Source organism: Ailuropoda melanoleuca, chromosome 1 (genome assembly GCF_002007445.2).
Source record: "Ailuropoda melanoleuca isolate Jingjing chromosome 1, ASM200744v2, whole genome shotgun sequence".
Lineage (NCBI taxonomy): Eukaryota > Metazoa > Chordata > Mammalia > Carnivora > Ursidae > Ailuropoda > Ailuropoda melanoleuca.
Window position 1 is genome coordinate 72,830,883 of NC_048218.1, and position 20,812 is coordinate 72,851,694.

At 38.1% G+C, this 20,812-nt stretch overlaps 1 protein-coding gene across 3 annotated transcripts in view; it reads left to right on the top strand.

Annotated features, from left to right (window-relative positions):
• Positions 1–20,812, top strand: part of FGF12 (fibroblast growth factor 12) — a 563,174-nt gene that overhangs the window by 341,523 nt on the left and 200,839 nt on the right. For all 3 annotated transcript variants that reach the window (XM_034661117.1, XM_034661110.1, XM_002927247.4), the window contains one exon: positions 8,116–8,226. In XM_034661117.1, coding sequence (XP_034517008.1) covers positions 8,116–8,226 — 111 coding nt within the window. The remainder of the gene's footprint in view (positions 1–8,115; positions 8,227–20,812) is intronic.

Below are 20,812 nucleotides of genomic sequence, written 5' to 3' on the forward strand. Positions count from 1 at the left end.
ACAGGGTAAGCCAGCAGCGTAACAGTGTAGGGAGCCCTCTCTTAATGTGTGCACAAGGTAGTTCTGCAGAGGGAGTGATTAATTTTGCTTCAGGGTGTCAGAGAAGGCCCTCAGAAGAAGGCTAAGCCCGAAAACTCCACAGGAGTTCGGGGCAGAGGAGGAAAGCAGGGGTTGTGCATTTCAGGCAGAGGGAACTGAAGCGGCAAGGGTCTAGGTCAAGGGTTGGAGAACTTCCTCTGTAAGGGGCTGTTAGTAAATATTTTAGGATTTGCAGGCTGTAGAGTCTGTTTCAACCACTTATCTCTGTCGTTGGAGCAGGAAAGTAGCCATAGGCAATGTGTGAATGAATGGGCATGGCTCTGTTCCAATAAAACTTTATTTACAAAATTGGCAGTGGAGGGGCTGTAGTTTGCCAACTCCTGGTCTAGCGGAAGGATCTTCAGAGAACCTTTAATCTGATGGTTCCTAATCTTTTCAAGAATTAGGATTACTTGGCACTTGCGGTCTCCTGTGCCTAGAAGGCCCCTTTCAGTGCTCTTCTAGATCTCCCTGATGGCTTGCTGCTTCTATTCGTTCAGGTCTGTGGGTCACCATCCTGTAACTACTGTGTCCACAGTAGTACGCGCACCTCCTGTACCCTCCATCACTTTTCATTGCTTTCATTTTCAATACAGCACCTGTACTAAAACTCTACTTTATATTACTTGTCTATTTCCTATTTTCCTACTGGAACGTAAGCTTCGTGTCTCATTCTCTGTTAAATTCAGTGGTGAGCTGTAGTCCATCGTGCTCATCGGTCCCCAGCTCCAGCTCTGCATTCAGTGATGTTACATGGTAGTGTCAAATCAGCCAGGGTGGGAATATTTACACAGTGCAAATCAGCCTCTTGGGAATCAGGTTTGGGGCAGTTTTTTGGTTTGGTTTTGTTTTTTCGCAAGCCGGTTTACTAGCAAATCACTAGTTATCCCCTGGGCCTAGAATAATAACCTCCACAAAGCCCAGTGGTCAATGAATACTTGTTTTTTGAATGAAATGAGCCATTAGTGTCTGTTGACTGAGAAAACAGATATGCATTTATAGATACAGAGTCCTTTGCAGTGATTTTTGGTATGCGGGGAGTTCACGGCTGTCAGGGAGGTAACTGCTCATGGCGTCTATCACCTGCCTGTGATCCACGGGGAGACTGAGGACTTGGGTCAGGACGTCACTCCCTTTACCCCTCAGGGCAGATTCTGGTGGCCATGATGACACATCTCCAGTATTCTGCACTCAGTTCTGCAAGGTGCTCCTTTTCCCGTGTCCACTGCAGTCTGCTGAGTGAAGGCGGGGCCTCCGTCCTGCATCACTTTTCCTAAACAATATGTATTTTTAATGAATTCCTCTCACTCAGCATGGTTGTAATTTCTTCTGCAGCGTGTTCCAAAGCCCAGAAAAGTTCTGTCCTCTTTCGAATGTCTTGCTGTATCCCATTTCTGATTTGTCTGGGGCTTTGATTTATGGTACGTAAATATGCCCTAGTCTATACCCTTTGGCTGTGATTTGGTCAGAAAGGTACCTGTTTATGAAGAGTCTTCAACCCTCCAAAATAGTCTCATTTTGAAATCTGCAGCAGTGTGAGGTCCCAGAAGCACTTGACAAGAATCGCATTTAATAGCCTCTTCAATCTTCGTTCCTTTAAGTGGCAACATTAAACCTTAATTCTGAGGCCCCCTTTCTAAACCCACAGAGACTGATTAGAAAACCCCATCAAGTTACTCCCACAATCCATGTTGAACATTCACAAAGAGCTGCATTTTCATGATGACTGGTAAACAGTCTTTTTAATTCCCTGTCCTAAGCACACGCGAAGACACAGAGGAGTAAACTTGTATTTAGAGGGCCATCTGGCTGATCCCCAAGCTTTCCAGGACATCAAGGCTGGAGAGGACCTTGCATTGTCCTGCAGACTGCCTTAGTTTTTGCAGACCTCCGTGTCCTTCACAGCTGTTCTGATGTAGAGTTTTTCTGCTTCTCCCTGTTTGCTTCTGTCCATGATAGAAAACTCACTCTTTCTTTCGGCAGCCTATTCTCTCTTTGAATCCAGTTCATAGGAAATTCTTTTTCACCTGCCTTCCTATGACTTTCACCCATTGGCCCAGTTCTATCCCTGTGGAGCCACTCAGAACACATTGGCTTCTTACTTCTGTCTGCTGTTAAGAAAGTGAGGGCAGCTCTCACGTCCCCAGAGTCTTCCCTTCTCCAGGCTGCATATTGACTGTTCATTCAGCCATTCTTCACAGGGCAGTCCTCTGTGCCCTCCTGGTTTGGCTCCCTTTCCTTGGGGCCTGTGTGAGTTTTGCCAGTGTCTTTCTCAAAGTGACTGAACAGTGTGGAGAGTAGCTAGGACCACAGACTCTTAAACTAGATCTGTCTCTTCATTTTCTAGTTCTGTAACTTTGGGTAGGTGTGGTAGATTTTGAGTCTCCATAATCTCATCTGGAAAATGAGAAAAAAGTACCTTAGACATTCAGTTATTGTGAGTATTAAATAAAAATACAGTAAAACCATCAGGGGAGTGCCTGATACAAAGTAGATGGGTTTGGAATATAGCCGTCATTATTGTAATAAATACTATTAATTCTCTGGATATGGCTTCCATAATAAAGTTTGGATCACTGTTGTGTTTTTCATTTTAATGAATGAATGAATGAATTTGTATTTTTCATTTTAGAGTGGTGTTTACACGAGGTACTTTATCTCTAACTTTGAGTGCAAATGTTGAATAGATGGGCCTTAGATAAATACAATCCAATTGTAGTATCAATGATGTTTAATGTGTATATATATGTGTGTATATATGTACTTCTTGCACAGTTTCCTATGACCCCTTTCCTTTATCACCCCCATACTCCAGTAACTGATAACACAACTCAGTGCGCTCCCTCTTCCCTTCTCTACCTTCTTGTCCCCCAGGCCCCTAGCTTGCACAAGATATGCATGATGTCTTAGCTGCTCTTTGAAAGGAAAGCACGATGTTCATCCAGTGTATAAGAGAGGTGTTCTTGTGCTAAATCAGCTATGTATTAGCTGGATGACCTTAGACAAGACACTTTCCCTCTGAGCCTCAGTGGTTTTTTTGTTTTTTTTTTTTAATCTTTGACATTGATGAAGGAAGATATTTTGATGAAGGGAGGTGTTAGATTCCAAGATCATTTCCATTTCTAAAATTCATTTGATTTCCTGCCATCCAGTGGTCATCCTGAGATGTGTGGTCAGGCCCCCATAGTTGCAGCCTGCTCTGGGTTTCCGGTGCATACCTAGCTAACTGTTCCACTGCACTCCATGTGACACCAGCAGGAGGGTCTAGAGAGCTCTTCCAGGTTCTAGTGCTCCTGAGGGGCTTTGAATTCAAACTGCTGTGGAAATTGCCATGTCATCCTGAAAGGAAGCATTGTTGAGCCTGAGTTCCTATCCTTTACCTACTTTCTCGCCCAGCCTCTTTGAGAATTAAATTCCTAACTTGCTTTGTGGCTATAATTATCACTAAACTTTTTATTTTAGAATGGTTTTAAATTTACAGGAAAGGGAAGCCAGTACATAGAGTTCCCGTATAAACTACACCCAGTTTCTTGTATTAACATCTGACATTGGTTTGGTATATTTATGAAAATTAGCAAGTCAGTATTGATATATCGTGATTAACTAAAGTCTACAATTTATTCAGATTTCCTTAGTTTTTACCTACTATTCTTTTTTGGTCCCGGGATCCCATTTAGAATACCCATTTAGAATGTCATGTCTCCTTAGACTCCTCTTGGCTGTGACATTTTCTTAGGCTTTACTTGTTTTTGATGACCTTGACAATTTAAGCGTTCCTAGTCAGCTATTTTGTAGAATGTCCTTTAGTTGGTATTTGTCTGGTGTTTTTCTCATGATCAGACTGGGGTTATGAGATTTTGGGAGAATCACTGAGGTAAAGTGCCGTTGTCATCACATCATGTCAAACGTACATATTATCAGCATGATTTATGACTGTTCATAGTAACCTTGACCACCTTGCTGAGGTAGTGTTTTGTTTGTCAGGTTTCTCTGCTGTAAAATTACTCCATCCCCTCCCCCTTTTCCTGTTGTACTTTTTGGAAGGAATTCACTATGCACAACCAGTGGAAGTTTATTTCCTGTTCACCTAACCGAAGTGGGTATTTCTGATAGCTATTGTCTTTTTTCTATCAGTTATTCAGAGGCCCAGTATTCTTCTATTTTGTTGACATCCCCTAGGGCTTTGTCATCTAAATCCAGCCAGCATTAAGAGAATGTTTGCTTTTAAAAGCCTCGGCCTGAAAATGGCACACATCACTTCCACTTACATTCCATATGACACTCATTCATCTGCCAAACCTAACTGCAAGGGAGGCTAGGACATATGGTCTAGCTGGGTGCCCAGGAAAAAAAGGAAATGGATTTGGGAGAAAAGCTAGCAGCATTTGCCACACCATTTTAGAGTACAAAAGATAACTAACCAAACCCCTGCCATCTCACCATCTAATAATTTGGCCATCATTTCATTAAAAAAATAATAATAATAGGAGAACATTATCTTAGAATCAAGTAGGGTCATATAAATTGGAAAATATCCATTATTTATCTGTCTGGATGCCCTTTCTCTGTTTGTTTGTTTGTTTGTTTTCCTATTAAAATGCCACTTACTCTTCAAGTGATGGATGAAATGCCTTCACCCAACCTTGAGACAGAATTAGTCCCTAACTCCTTGGTGCCATTATGCCACTCTGCTTCTAACTCTTATTTAACACCTACCCCACACTAATAGTATATATGAATATGTTTCATGCATTAGACTGGGTGCTCCAGTACAGCACAGGAATTATTCATCTCTTAGATCCCCAAGTATTATCTGACAAATAAAAAGCATATTTGTTGAGTGCCTTTAGGATTTTAGATGTACCAAAAAGTGGTCTCAATTTTTAACCCCTTTCTTTAAAATATAACAAAACATTTCTTTTCCCCTCCCTCCCTCATTATAAAAACGATCCACACTTATGATAGCCAAGCCTTCGTGGAGGAGATGATCTTGAACTGAGCCTAGAAAGGTTGGTAGGGTTTGGTAGATGGTAATCAGGGGACAGGCAGGCCTGGCTTTCTATGCCACATCCTAGGTTCAGGGCATTTGTTCAGTAGATGGTCAGGTCTCCTTTGAAACATCTAGAGTGCAAGCATTTGCTTCCCTAGATCATCACATAATTAAAACTCAGACTCCCAGCTTGTTCTGGCACTGCTTTTGGGCAGTCAGGGATGGTATAAAAAAAAGCCTGATGCTCATTATCTTGAACAGGAGTTTCCAACCTGAATTCCCAGGGCCCCAACAGGGGGATAGCTTCACCATAGCAAAAGAAGTGTTTAATTACAGCTGCAGAAAGAGGAGCATGAAAAAAACAAACAAACTTTTGCTGGCATTAGTGACTTAGCTGCTATGCATCTCATTACCAACCAAAACATTACTTCTTAAAGTGACCTTATCAAGCTTATTAGAAATAAAATATCAAATATAAGGCAGTTGTTCCTTTCCTTCTACCCTTTTCTATCCTCTACTCTTAGCCTACTATTTACTTTAATGACTTACAAGATTAATTAATATATCACTATAACAGAAATCAGAAGACGTCTGATTTTCATCATTGAAAAACAGACCTTAATTAGGATTTATATTCTTTTGATTTCAAATCATGCTATCCCCGATATTTATTCATTGAAATTCTCAATGGCTATAGTGAGCATAGGAATTATTTTTCCCTTTATACGGATATGACAGCTGAGCCTCAAATGTAAAATGACTTCCTCAGGACTACATGGCAATTGTGGTCAAAGCTGGGTCTTCCGGCTGCATATATAGAATTAAGTGTGCCATATTAGCACCTGCCTGTCAATCAGTTAGACTCGTGGCAAAAGCACACATGTTCTTTTTATTTCCCCTGATTATAAAAGTGATCTGCAATTATGATAGCCAAGCTTTCTTGGAGGAGGTGATCTTGAGCTGAACCTTAAAACAGTTGGTAGGTAGGGTTTGATAGATGGTAATAGTGGTATAGGATATTATTTTACAGTGATCTTAGCTAGTTATGTGTTCCTCTAACATGTCCCTAGTATGTCAGACTGGGTGGGCCCATGGAGGCAACACACTGAACATGAATCCATTCCTTGATTTCTACCACCACTCAGGGCAGAGGATTCTAATATGCTCCAGGTCAATAGATACTTATAGAAGGGATCTCAAGATATTTCAGTTTAACTTTTAGACAGTATTGATAAGGAAATTAAGGCTCACAAAGTAAATAAATTGAATTTATTTAACACACATATATAACATATAGTTATCAATCAGAATGCCTTATTTTCAGTTCAGTTCTCTTTTTTCATAACCCTGCTTCTTTTTTTTTTTTTTTAAAGATTTTATTTATTCATTTGACAGAGAAAGAGACAGCTAGCGAGAGAGGGAACACAAGCAGGGGGAGTGGGAGAGGAAGAAGCAGGCCTCCAGCAGAGGAGCCTGATGTGGGGCTCGATCCCAGAACGCTGGGATCATGCCCTGAGCCGAAGGCAGACGCTTAACGACTGAGCCACCCAGGCGCCCCATAACCCTGCTTCCTTATTCCCAATTTTCTTGGTATCTTTTCTACTTCTTAGGATTGCTTTGAAGATGACAGGTTTATATAGGCATTGCCTTATATTCCTGAATATATGTGATCAAGGCATATGTGAAAAAGTTTAACCACAGACATATGCTGTAGAGAGCAGGTCCATTCCTAGAGAGTTAAATGCACTGAATCCTTAACTCAAATTCTTATCTAGAATTAAACATCAATAAGTGTGTTTGGTTTAACACACTATACCTAGCATATTGCCTGACAAAAAAGAGATTTGGAGGAAATATTGGTTGAATAAATGGGGGAAGGAATGAAATTGAGTATCAGTTGAACTTCGGTGATTGTTCTTTTGCGGGTAGTATGTTGTTACTTCAGGGATGCATTAGAACAGTCTAATTTTTGCCCAGTACTGTAGTAGAGACAAAGGTGGTAGTGATGTTGTAGAAAATGAATTGTTGCTGGTGGCTAGCACCACAATGAGAAAGCTTTAAATATTTATGTTAGCTGATATATAAAAATCCAAAGTTCAGCTTGACGGTATTAGTGTGTAGGGAGTTTTTATTTTATTATTTATTATTTTTAAAGATTTTTATTTATTTATTTGACAAAGAGACAGCCAGCGAGAGAGGGAACACAAGCAGGGGGAGTAGGAGAGGAAGAAGCAGGCTCCCAGCGGAGGAGCCTGATGCGGGGCTCGATCCCAGAATGCTGGGATCACGCCCTGAGCCGAAGGCAGACGCTTAAGAACTGTGCTACCCAGGCGCCCCAGGTGTGTAGGGAGTTTTTAAAAGCTGAGAACCGCTCCTAGTTTGGCATACTGAGAGAAATACGCATGAATTAATTAATTAATTAATTAAATGGAAAAATGACTTTTGAAGTGCTGGGGCTCCTCTCTGATGAGGTATTCATTGAAGGTGAAATCTGTTTTCACATACATCTCATGACCATGGGGGTTTTGCTTTGTCCTCTGGTTCTCATACAAGCCATTCTTTCTTTCTGGCTGAACTTGACTAGCATTTCAAAACCCAGGAGTTTCTGCTGGATAGTTGACATTGAGCAGAAATAGAAGTCTTCCGGGGCCTGATTTTGACTGCTGGAAGCTTAGGAATTATAGGGACAGTGTGGTCTAAATAGTGATTCTGGAATGGGACCATAAGCTTGGTGGCATCTTCAGACACTAGATGCTTGAGGGAGAGAGATAATTCACATTTTTAGCATGTCTCTGTATTTTCCTAATCGTAATTCGTTTTTATCTATTTGTATTTGGTTTACTGCTGTATGGTATTATGGCTCTGCCTCTAGAAGGAAAAAGAAGAGTAAAGATATGTTACTGAAATGCCCCCTTTCCAAATGCTTATTTCAATATTTAAGCCTTTGGCATTTGTGAGTTTACTTAGAGAATTTTTGGATAATTTGCAAGTGTGTATTTTTATAAACAAAATAAGAATTTGAATAATCATTTCATTTTGTTTTGCAGAACCCCAGCTGAAAGGAATTGTGACAAGGTTATTCAGCCAGCAGGGATATTTCCTGCAGATGCACCCAGATGGTACCATTGACGGGACCAAGGACGAAAATAGTGACTACAGTAAGGAACATTAGCTTCTTGCAGTCCCATTATGATCATATGTATGGCCCAATGTATCTTAGACTTAAGGTGTGGCCAGGCTGCCTTTTGAACTGCTTAGCTGCTAGTAAGCTGGTGTCTTGCCTTTTATCCTTTTTGCTTTGATTCCCTATAGTAAAGAGACAGTTGGGAGGTGACATACTAAATGAGAAGGTAGGAGGCTTGAAGGACTTCCAAACAGTCAATGGATTAGAATATCCTTCCATCCCAGGGTTTATAGTCAATATGGTGATAAGTATTTGTAGGAACAAGGCAGACCTTCCAGCACAAGATGGTGTTTTAATCCTGGAACCAAATGGTAAACATGTTATAATAATTCTCAGGACATCGTTTCTGGCAGACCAAAATTACTTCTTAAGGTAAACATTGAATACATACATATGTCTATTGCATGTGATTTCATTTTGATTGAGGACAAGATTATTGATTTTAAAAGGAAAATATATTTTTTTCTTTCATATTGTTTTAAAAAGAAAAATAGTATGATGATGTTTTGGTAATAATAGGATAATAAAGACCACTAGACCTGAAATTTCACCTGTAAGTTTTTAAAATAAAATGCCAGATATTCAAAGTTTGTTAATAATATCCCTGGAATTAGTTTTTAACTAATTAAAGCATAGAGTTGACAAGTTTAATAACTTAAGCAAACTCATCAAGGTATGACAAAGTATATTTGCATTTCAGAAGAATTTGAATACAAGCCTCAGAGTCAAGAGTGATCACTCACATCATATCTTTTAGTTCCTGCACAATCATATACAGATACCCAGGGGGAAATTCATGTTGTCTTAAAATTTTGCAGGGTGCCATATTGCTTCCTAAAGTTTGTCCGTATTCACTGCTAGATCAGTAGTGTTGAGCACATAGTAAATACTCATCAAGTATATGTCCCATTGAGTTGTCTTCTGACGGATATGATTTTGTGGTCAGTGTGACAATCTACCAACTGCATAAGATAATCTAAGAAGCCTTACATTTTATGGTGAAATAACTTTTAAATTAAAATTAAAAATTTGAGGGAAGATTTGCAATTCCTAAAGTGTGAACACATTCTTGTCCACCCCTTCTAAATCATTCTTTGTTCACTTCATATTACATATGACAAGATATGAATTACAATACAGAAAAGATATTATAAAACATTGCAACCCAGTTTCCTACATAGTTGATTAGCCTATTGTCGTTTGTATTGTTGGTTTGTGTTTGTTTGTAGGAATGCATTCTTTGTTTTATTGATTTATTGATTTATTGATTGGAATGCATTTTTTAAATGATTCATGTTTTCACCTGGGTATGGAAGAATGAGCATGCCTTTCTCTCCATGTAAGACCTTCATCTGTTGCATCTGTACTTCCATGTAGATTTAGTGAAGCTACGAGTATTGATGGAAGGAATCAGGGAGATTGCTTAGTTGTGTCACCTGTGCTGTCCGGAGGTATCCCTTGATCTGTTTCTTTTTCTATAAAATGTGGTGGCTGGCGACAATAATATGAATGTCTCCTGTCAGCACCATCCATCCAGCTTTTTTAAAAAATCGAAACATTATCAATTGAGGAAGATAGATTGAATCCCCAAGTAAGTCGAATAACTATACACAGTTTCACATGGAACTGACACAACTTACCTTGGCCCTCTCTATTCTGATACCCCCCTTTTTTGTATTCATAGCTCTTATAACCACTGTACACACACACACACACACACACACACACACAGAGTTGCTGTTTATTTTTTTATTTTCGATCTTCCTCTTCCTCCCAGGAGAATGTAAGTTCCATGAGGGAAAAAATTTTGTTTTGCTCTTTAATTATCTTTAGAATGAACTCTAATATGTAATAAGTACTCAGCAAAAATAGGATGAATGAATGAATGTCCCCTTGTGCATATATACAAAAGTTTCTCTGAGTCATTGGATAAATACTCCACCCACCCAAATATTAATTTAACTTTTTCTTTTGAAATAATTTTAGACTTCAGAAAAATTACAAAGCAATACGGGATATTCCTATATACTTTCCATCCAGTTTCCCCTAATGGTATCATTTTATGTAACAACAGTAAAATTATCAAATCCAAGAAATTAACACTGGTACAATACTATTAACTGAGCTATAGACTTAATTCATGTTTTTCCCAGTTTGTCAGTTAACATACTTTATTCTGATTCCCCAGCCCCCCACACACATATTTTTACTGAAAAATTTCCAATGAGAGCAAATAATTTTTATTTATACTTTTTCTTAGTGGGGATGAAGGGTAAACACATCAGAGGAGGATTTAAATTCTACTCATTTTTTTTAAAATAGAAAATTATAAGCCTCTAAGATGTGAAAATGACTTTTCTTTCTCTACTTTGTGTGGGCAGGAGTAAAAGCATTTGATTGTTTGAAAAAAAATCTTGTTACTATGAGCATCTGTCAGAATTTTGCTGTTCGGTTCACTAGACATCATTACGTCCAACCAACCTTACCATGGTATCTAGCATTGAATTGATAGAGACACCTGTTCTTTTGTTCATGAAGAAAAGACTAATTACATGTAATTGAGTACAAAAACAAATGGGTTTGTCAGCAGCAACAGATAAGAATCTCTGCAAATGTAATGATAACAAAAGATACAAAACTGTGTTGGAACAGTGGCACAAAAAAGGCAATTGCACTGTGGAGAGTATTAATAGGAATATTTTACATAAAATTAGAAAGGTAATTATTCTGCTCTACTAGTTGCCCTAGGAGAAGATGCATTTGAAGAGGTCAAACATGCTGGGGTGGAAACCATTAAGATATTATAACCAAAAGTATTGTTCTCTTTCCCTCTGAACAAAGTATATGAACAGTGATTTGAGTATGGAATGAGCTGCCTGACAAAGTAGCATAATGGTGAAACTAGAGATATTCAGGCAGATGCTGTATTGGCACTTGTAGGAGGTTTCGCAAGAAAACCCTGTTGGTGTGGGAAGGGGGAGGAAGGTGGTGGTGACTGCAGTAGTTTCAGGGCTCAGTGACTTTTAAGGTCTCCTTCAGTCCTGAGATTCATTTTTTAAATTTTATTAAGGCTTTTCATTTTCATTCCAGTATAATTAATATCCAATGTTATATTAGGTTTCAGGTGTACAATATAGTGATTCGACAATTCTATACATTACACAGTGCTCAGCATGTGCTCTTTAATTCCTGTCACCTAGTTCACCCATCCCCTACCCACCTCCCCTCCGGTAACCATCAGTTTGTTCTCTATAGTTAAGCATCAGTTTCTTGGTTTGTCTCTCTCTTTTTTTCCCCTTCGTTCATTTGTTTTGTTTCTTAAATTCCACATATGAGTGAAGTCAAAAGGTATTTGTCTTTCTCTAACTTATTTTCTAGCATTAGACTTCCTAGATCCTTCCATGTTGTTGAAAATGGCAAGATTTCATTCTTTTTTATGGCTGAATGATATCCCATTGTATGTATGTACTCCTCCTCTTTATCCATTCATCTCTTGACGCACATTTAGTTATGGAGTTTATTCTGTCAATCTTTGGGTTGTTTTCTGAGTTATTTACATTGATGTGTTAGCTAGTTGTATCCATCAGAGAAGGTAAGCCAGGGGTCTTCGTACTCTGCCATCTCCCCTGGGAATCCCAGTCCTGAGATTCTTTTAAAAACTATTTTGAATAGGTAAGATAAGTATATAGTGTAAAACCATAAAGGTGCAAAAGGGAATGCTATTGAGAAAGAGCGAAACAGTCCCTGCCATCCAGGAGCTAGCCTGGCACTCCAGCTGGCCTTGGGGTACTTGTGTTGAGTACACACAATTTCACAGAACACCCAATCAGACAAGGCCGCTGTGATTGTGCGGGATCAAGACAAAGACAAGACCACTGTGTAATCATGTCTGAACACAGACAAAAAGAAGAATGCTGTTCAAACTACAAAATGATCAAATATTTCTCTATCCTGCTGCTTACTAATTCACCAAACACAGCTTTAACTTTGGTCTGTTCTTCTTGTCTTAAAGATAATATTTATTAACATACCCAATCATACAATGACACTCACTTCCTTAGAGCATCAATTGGGAGTAAATCTACATTTCTTTCAGCCCACCCTAAAATTGCCTAACCCAAGACCAAATCCTCTAAGTCCTTTCTTACACCCTCTTACTAAGACATCCCAGCTTGACCATGGAGTGCATTTTTCCTCCTTGCCTTGAGTCATTAAACTCAACTTTGTTCAACCATGGGTATGTTTCTTTCCCTGGGAGACACTGACATAGTCAAAAGCAATTTTTTATTCTTCTCCTCTCTGCCCCCTGGCCACATTTCTTGGTATTCTTTTGGATGTAGTCTATGCATTGATCAACATATACAGTCCTCTATATTTGTATCTATATCATCTCTTTCTCCATCATCTATCTAACGCTTATTCAGTATCTTTTTAAACTTAGATTGTTATATCTATGAGATTTTTCCATATTAGTATGTGTTTACATGGAATAATTTATTTAACCTAATTCTCTGTTGAAGGCCATTTCAGTTCTTTGTATATTTTGCTAATGCAAACAACACTATAAAGAATATCCTGGTACATAAGTAATTTTGCATGTGTACAAGTGTACTTACGGGACGGATACTTAGAAGTGGAATTCCTGGGTCAAGGGTATATGCTTTTTTAATTTTGATAGATATCTGTTTGCTCTCCATCATACAAATTTACACTGAGGGTGTCTATTTCCTTATGTTCTAGGTCAGCACAATGTTATCAAACTTCTGGCTCTTTGTTACCTAAAAACATAAACATTATTTGTCTTATTATGAGTTAGGTTGAGCACTTCATATATTTTAAGAACCATCTTCATTTCTTTTTCTATAAAATACCTGTTTATGTCTGTAGGATATAAACCTACATTTGTAGGAAATCTATTTATATTTTAAAAAATCAGCTCTTTGTTATATGAGCTGTACGTTTTTACTCATTTTGTTGCTTGTCTCTGAATTTACTTGGCCATGCTTTTTTATTTTATTTTATTTTTTTATTTTATTTTATTTTATTTTATTTTATTTTATTTTATTTTATTTTATTTTAGTATGCTTTTACACCCTCAGTTTTTCTTTCCTGTTTAAAAAGGCTTTATTCATTCCAAAATGATTTTTTAAACAATCTCCCATGCTTTGTCTTAACAAGTTGTTGTTTGACTTTTGTACTTAATATTTAACTAATATGGAATCTGTTTCTTGAGATCTTTTGATTCTAGACCTCTACTATTTTATGTTCCTAACTACTGATTACAAATACAAACATAGTTTATTCAGATTTTATGAATAAACCTAATTTCTCATGAGTTCAGCATAAAGAAACATTTCAAAATGGTCTGTATCTGAGTTTCAAAAATCCGATTGGAAACTTAAAAATGTAGTCTTCCACTTATGTTTTCTATACAATACCAAACATATGATGTTTTGATACCACCACCAGCCATAAGTATATAGACACAGCCAAAGCCAGCAGAAGCTCTGTATTGCTAAACTATCAACAGAAGCATGATCCACATGGTTAGTTGGGAAAAATTATCAAGTACATAAGGGATGCTGCGAAGAATTATAAGGAGGTGTTTCTCCCTAACCAGGGGCCTTCCTGGACAAGGAGTTCATCTCTTACACCCACTAGAGCATACACTTTATAGTTTTCATGGGAAAGTAAGGACTGTGCCATATCCAATTACAGGGATATTATTTTCTTCTACTATCATCTATCCTTTAACAAATATGTCATCAATTTGTATGTGTGAAATCACACCTTTAAGTTGGAAGAAAAGAGGAAGAAACGTGTGTTATCCTGCTGATTTTCTTTAAGCAAGATTATTTACATAATCTTAAGCAGTAGTGTGGTAATGTTGTTATTCTGACAGTGCTGTATTTTTTCAAAATCAAATTAATATTTATCCTTAGCTTATGAATGCAGTTACTTCACTTGATATTTTTAAAGAAAGATAAAAATGCCTTTTGATTTCAATTGCTAGAAGAAGGGTAATGAACATTTGTTAGAAATTTGCTTTTGTTGACAGTGCTTTAATTTGAAAGAGTATACCTCCAGATAATACTTGTGGAAAACATGAACAAGAACCAATTATTTCCTTGAATAGTTTACCACTCACATAAAATCACAAGGGAATAACTTTCTAAACTTTCTGTAACCTTGACCTCTTTCCTTCTTATTAGTCTTGTATTTCTTTTCAATCCTAAGACTTCTGTCCTCATGTGTCCCTCTAGTCAGTAAAGGAAAAACATGAACCATTTGAAATGATCCTTTTTCCTAGTTGCTCTGTGACTATTTATGGCCATATTTATAGGCAGTATGCATAGTGGTTAAGAATCTTACGGGTGCTACTTAACCAGGTGTATCCCTAGAAAGAGCTGAGGGCTGAGATTGTCTTTAATTTATTCTGGCTCTGTGAGGTGACCAGTGCATTGACCTTGAGCAAATCACATAAAATTTCTCATATTTAAACAGTCTCTGATTGTACAAAAATGAGAGGAACAGAGAATCTCTCAGAATTTAGAAGCCTTTCTGTTCTCATGAGGAAGGGAATGTATCTCAGAAAAACTGACTGGTGGCTTCCATTTCCCTTTTCGGAACAATACCATTTGTTCTGAAAGGTACATTACCAGCAGGAAATCTTCTTCAATTTACAAATTCCTATGTAATATCCTCAAGGTGTGTGTAAGGATCTGGAGAGTCATGTACATAAATGATAGAGCCAGAATTTGAATCCAGGCTATCTTTCACTTAGTTATTTAACCTCTTCATATCTTAATTCCCTCATTTGTTCAGTGGGAATGATAATAGAACTTACATCATAGGGTTGTTGTGCAGATGAAATGGATTGTTTCATGAAAAGTACTTAAAATCGTGCCTAAAACACAGTAATTCCCAATAACCATTGTTAGTTGTTTTTGCTGTTACTATTATTATTATCTTCATCCACATGGATGAGAGAGTACTTGTTTGCAGGGAGCTCATACGTAGACAGCCACCATTTCAACAAGTAGAATCCTTAATGGTGGCAGCTGATGTGATGTGAAAGAGTGTGGAAGCGCTGAGCTAGGGTATTGAAGAGTCAGTGGTTCATGCAGTGTGTAGTCCCCAGACCATTTCCAGCAGCAGCATCTGGGAACATTTTTGAGCCTCGTGCTAGACATACTGAATTAGAACTCTGGGCTGTGGCTCAGCAATCTCTGTTTCGACAAGCTGTCTCGATGATTCTGATGCAGTGCCGTAGGTAAGACTGGTAACTCTCCTCTGCCCCCGGGATTTGGAGCGTTCATGTTTGCTGATTAAGGCAATCTCCGTCTTGGCACTGCCACACCTACTTCTACTGGTACCTGATTCCTAGTGTAATAGGGAAAGCATAGATTTGTAGGCATCCCGCAAAGCATGTTGAAATTCAGACTTTGTGGTATCTCAAACGTGTGGAATCAGTTACATTTTTTTAAGTTTTCTAGTAGCCACATTTTAAAAATTTTATTTTAATTCCAGTGTATTTAACGTACAATAGATGAATGGATAAAGAAGACACACACAATGGAATGTTTTATTTGATTTATACCTGGAGTCAGAGCTCCATTCTAGACGGATTTATGATCAAACATAGGTTTGGGGGAATTACACAAATGATACAGGTAAACCTATATCTTGGACATTTTACACATGCTAATTACATTTACTTGGAATGACTTCCCTAATCTTACCCCGTGACTTTGTTGGTAAGCCACTCTTACACTTTAGAACTGTTCTCAAATTTTTTCTCCTTTGTGTGAAGCCTTCTCCAGATTTCTCCGACACCTGCCACCCTTACACAACACCCCACACTAACTTCACCAGACCGTTTCTGAACTTTGTGTGTACATTTACAGCTGCACAAGGCACATTAGACTGTAATTCCTTATCTGCATTTGTGTTTCACCTTGTAGAGTGTGATGTCCTTATTTGCCCTTCTGTGGAGCATAGCCATGGACAGTTTCCAACACTGGAGGGCTATGGCAGATATGTTTCATCTAGCTGGCACACCTCATGGGGGAAAAAATGAATGTATTCAAATAGTGGATGTACCTGCTTTCCCCCACATTTCCCTCCTACCTGCCTCAGCCCTGAAGAGATTTGAGTTTGGCATACCTCTTACTCAGTGTTGTGAAATCAAAATGACTGAATACAACTTCAAAGAAAGAGTATAAAACACTTAAATATCACTAATTGTATGTCAAAGAGGCTTGGGATGTGAGTCAGATAACCTGGTTTCCAGTCCAGGTCCTGTCCCCATTTCACTGCATGTTCTTCTTTAAGCTTTCTGTTCTTTGGTTTTCTACTCTGTAAAGTGAGGTGTTTGGAAAAGATTATCTCCAATATCCTTGAAAGATTTGAAAGTTTAAAAGCCTATACATTGGCAACGGATTTTGGTTTTATCTTTGAAAACCTTAAAATTTTCCCTTTAAACACATCATTAGAAAGGGCAAAATTGTAAGAGTGAATAGTACAAGAGTTTGTGCAATGAATTTGAAAACTGTAGTAAATTCACTCTGACTTCAAAATATAACAGAATCTGACCACTTTCAATACCCCTATTGCCACTATGTGGACCAGGCTGCTCTCATCTTTGGACTTTTGCAATTGCCTCCTGACCGATCTTTTCGCTTAAGGCTTTCCCTCTTCAATCTGTTATCCCCACAGCAGCCAGAACCCAGTTACAGCATGGGTCAGATAGGTCGCTTCTCTGTTCAGTCTCTTTCATCTCACATCATTAAGGGTAAACGCCAAGTTCACTTTATGACCAATATGGTTTTACATAATCCTGCCCATTACCTCCTGAATGTTCCGCTTCCTTTCCTTTGACTAGTCTTCTTGCTGTTCCTCAGATACAGCAACCATGCTCTTTCCAGAAGCCCTTGGTACCAGCATTCCATGTCTTCCTAGCATGTTCTTCCTCCAGATATCTAAATAGCCACCTTCCTCGTCTTCTTCATTCCTTTACTCAAAAGTGAAGCCTTTTCCCATGGAGCCCTTTTCTGGTTAGTCTATACATTTCAATCCTTGTCTTCAACACTTCACTCTCTCTTGGCAACTTGACTTTGTTCTTCCTCCAGAACACTTGCCACTGTCTTCTATACTTACTTATTTTATTATGTCCCTCCTCCACTAAGACGTTCCCCATATACATATCACAGAATTTCTTCATTCGTACTTGCTTATGTTATTTTTTCATTAATTATATCATCCTTTAAAAACAAGATCAACTGCCTATTGCCTTTGAGAACTTTTTCTGATTTCTTTAACTGGAAGTCCTTCTTTTTCCTCTGCATACGCTGCATAAACATCTTTTTTTTTTTTTTTAAAGATTTTATTTATTTATTCGACAGAGATAGAGACAGCCAGCGAGAGAGGGAACCACAAGCAGGGGGAGTGGGAGAGGAAGAAGCAGGCTCATAGTAGAGGAGCCTGATGTGGGGCGATCCCACAACGCCAGGATCACGCCCTGAGCCGAAGGCAGACGCTTAACCGCTGTGCCACCCAGGCGCCCCTGCATAAACATCTCTTAAGAAATTTATGCAGTTTCATCTGTATATGTTTATTATGTATGTGACTTATTTACTTCCTTCAGGTTATAAGTTTCTTGAGGTCATTGACTGTCTGATTTATCTCTGTGTTGGCATGTAATAAGGCCTTAATAATGGGTAATGCCTTAATAATGGCTATGGATAGGTTAATTTGTAGTAATAATAGTATAATCACACTACCATTTAAATTGGAAGGCTTAATTAGAATAAAAGCTCCACAGGGGCAGGGAGCTTTGTCTGCATTTTGCACCATTCTATCTCCAGCACTGGCACATATTAGGCACTGGCACATATTCTATCTCCTGGCACATATTAGGTTGTCAATATTCGTTGAATAAATGCATGCAAGTGAATTCTCAGAACAACTCCATCAAAAACGAATGTGACTTTGTTGAAAGACACCCAGCTTGAAGGATTAATGCAAATTAGATCACGTTTGCATTTTGTTTTGAGAATGACAGACAATGTAAGAGACTTCAAAGGATGGATAAGGAAGTCATTTTCCATTATGGAAATAGGAAGAAAATTGAGTATGCTTAGTCTGGAAAAGTGAACCCTATAGCAATAATAGTAAAAGAAGACACTCTTGCACAGTTTTAAATGTATCTTCAAAGCTTTATGTGAATATATATTCATGGTGATAATTACAGAGGCATCATTTTCTGAAAGTATGTAAGTGGTACATTTACCCATGAGAGAGGGAGCCATTGCTTTTATTATTCAACCAGGACCAGGAGCTAAATTTAAACTTATTTTGCAGGGAACAGAAACCATACACTATGGTGCTTAAAAAGTAAGAAAAAAAGGGGGGTGGGTTTCTTGAAGTAGGAGAAAAGGGTTTTAGAGTTGTGATAAATTAGAGATTGTTAAAATCTTGCTGAAATTACCTGCTTCTGAGGCTCTGAGATGGGAAGTTGATTTGGTCAAAGTAGAGTAAGGAAAATTCAGTTCCATTATATCTCCCTCCTGTGTTCATTCCTCAATACAAATTATTGCTTCAGAGATTAAGCAGGTTTGCCTACATTCTCAAACTTAATAGAGACAGTAATTAATGACAGTGGGATTTCTTATGTGTCTCTGGTTTGATTAGGTATCTGGTTTATAGCCACCAGTTTATTAAGCATAAATCATAACTTTATTCTGATGTGGATGGATATTTTCCAGAGCATAGTACCATGAACTATAAAAGATGAATTACATATTTTCCCTGAGGGTTTTGGAAAAAACGTGAATTTGAGGCATATCAGATAATAATAGTTAATGTTCACTGAGTAATTTTATAAGTTTTATTCCTTTAAGTATCACAAGAATTCTATAAAACAGGTATTATAATCATGCCCACTTTGAAGATGTGTAAGCTGAGGCATAGGGAGTTTAAATAATTAGCCCATGGTCACACAGATATTAAATGGTAAACCCAGGATTTGTACACAGCGAATTTAATTCCAGGGTTAATGCCTTTACCCACTCTACGCTGAGTTTCTCTCTCCTGGTTAATATTTCCTAGTGTATAATGAACGTTCCCTTAAATCATACCACTACATTTTCTCAAACACTTTTTAAAAGTATTTTGAAGGAAGTATGATTTACTTGTAAAATATTATGGTGGTTTATTTTGAGATGGCGTGAACACTGAACTCCAGAGGAGTTTTCTTCAATATGTTTGATACATTTACATTGTAAATTATTTTTTAAATTCATTTTATTTTTTTAAGATTTTATTTATTTATTTGAGAGAGAGAAAGAGAGAGAGAGTAAGAGGGCACAAGCAGGGGGAGTGTCAGGCAGAGGGAGAGGGAGAAGCAGGCTCCCTGCTGAGCAGGGAGCCTGATTTGGGGCTTAATCCCGGGACCCGGAGATCATGACCTGAGCCTAAGGGAGACGCTTAACCAACTGAGCCACTGGGGCGCTCCTTAAAATATTTTTTAGTAATAGTATTTTTTAGAAATAGTAAATGATTATACAGTAATTTTAACATTCTTAATCTGGTGGCCCGTTTCATGTATCTGACTTGGGAAATTTGAGGTGTGTAGGATGTGTGTTTGTGTGTGTGTGTATATATTTCCATGTATTATTCAGTAGCCTAGATAGAGTGGTACTGAGCAGGCATCCCGCCAAGATCTAGTGAGGTTGCACTTAGTACATCTGCTTTTCCTGACACTGAGACAGAGTGTGGAGCACATTCCCATGTCAAAATATGTCTGTTCAGCATTACTAAGCCCACTCCATAGTATTCTAATTGAATTTTTAAAAATATCCTAAAGAGAGCTTCTCTTTGCTCCCTCTTACTTAGGTATTGGCAGAAGACATCATTTTATTGTTACTTTAGCATGTAGTGGGGATCAGTTATGATCCTTAAGGAAGCAGTGTGGTGTTGTGAATATCCCATACAATTTCAGAGACAGACAATTATGGAAATTAATGTGCATTTCTCCATTTACCAGCTGTATACACTTGGTCAATTTGCTTAGCACTTTCAAATCTTAGTTTCTCATCTGTAAAATGGGAATTACATGTAAAGACTTAAAGTATATAATATCAAACTACCTTCATGGAAGAGAGTGCTTTGAAAAGTCTGAAGAGGAGAAATCTATGCTGCTGAATTTTGAACAAGAGTAATTTCTGGGAAAGTGTAGGACTGAACAGAGCCCTGAAGAATTGTTAATAGGCCTTCTTGGTGCCTCATATGCAGTTTCAACACTCTGCTGGGCCCTAGACCCAGCCTTCTCGTCTTGAAGAGAATTTGATTGAAGTTGAATCTGGGAAAGATTCAACCCCACTGCACTTGGAATTTCCTTCATAGTGGGTAGAAATGAATACAGTTACACATGGTCTCTTCTGGGTCCTTTGAATCTGCTTGTGATCTCAGCAGAGTAAGTCTTATCAAGATGCAAGGGAAGATAGTCTACTTCCCACTGATGTCAAAGTCCTCTGGGAAAATGGCTCCCAAATTTTTGA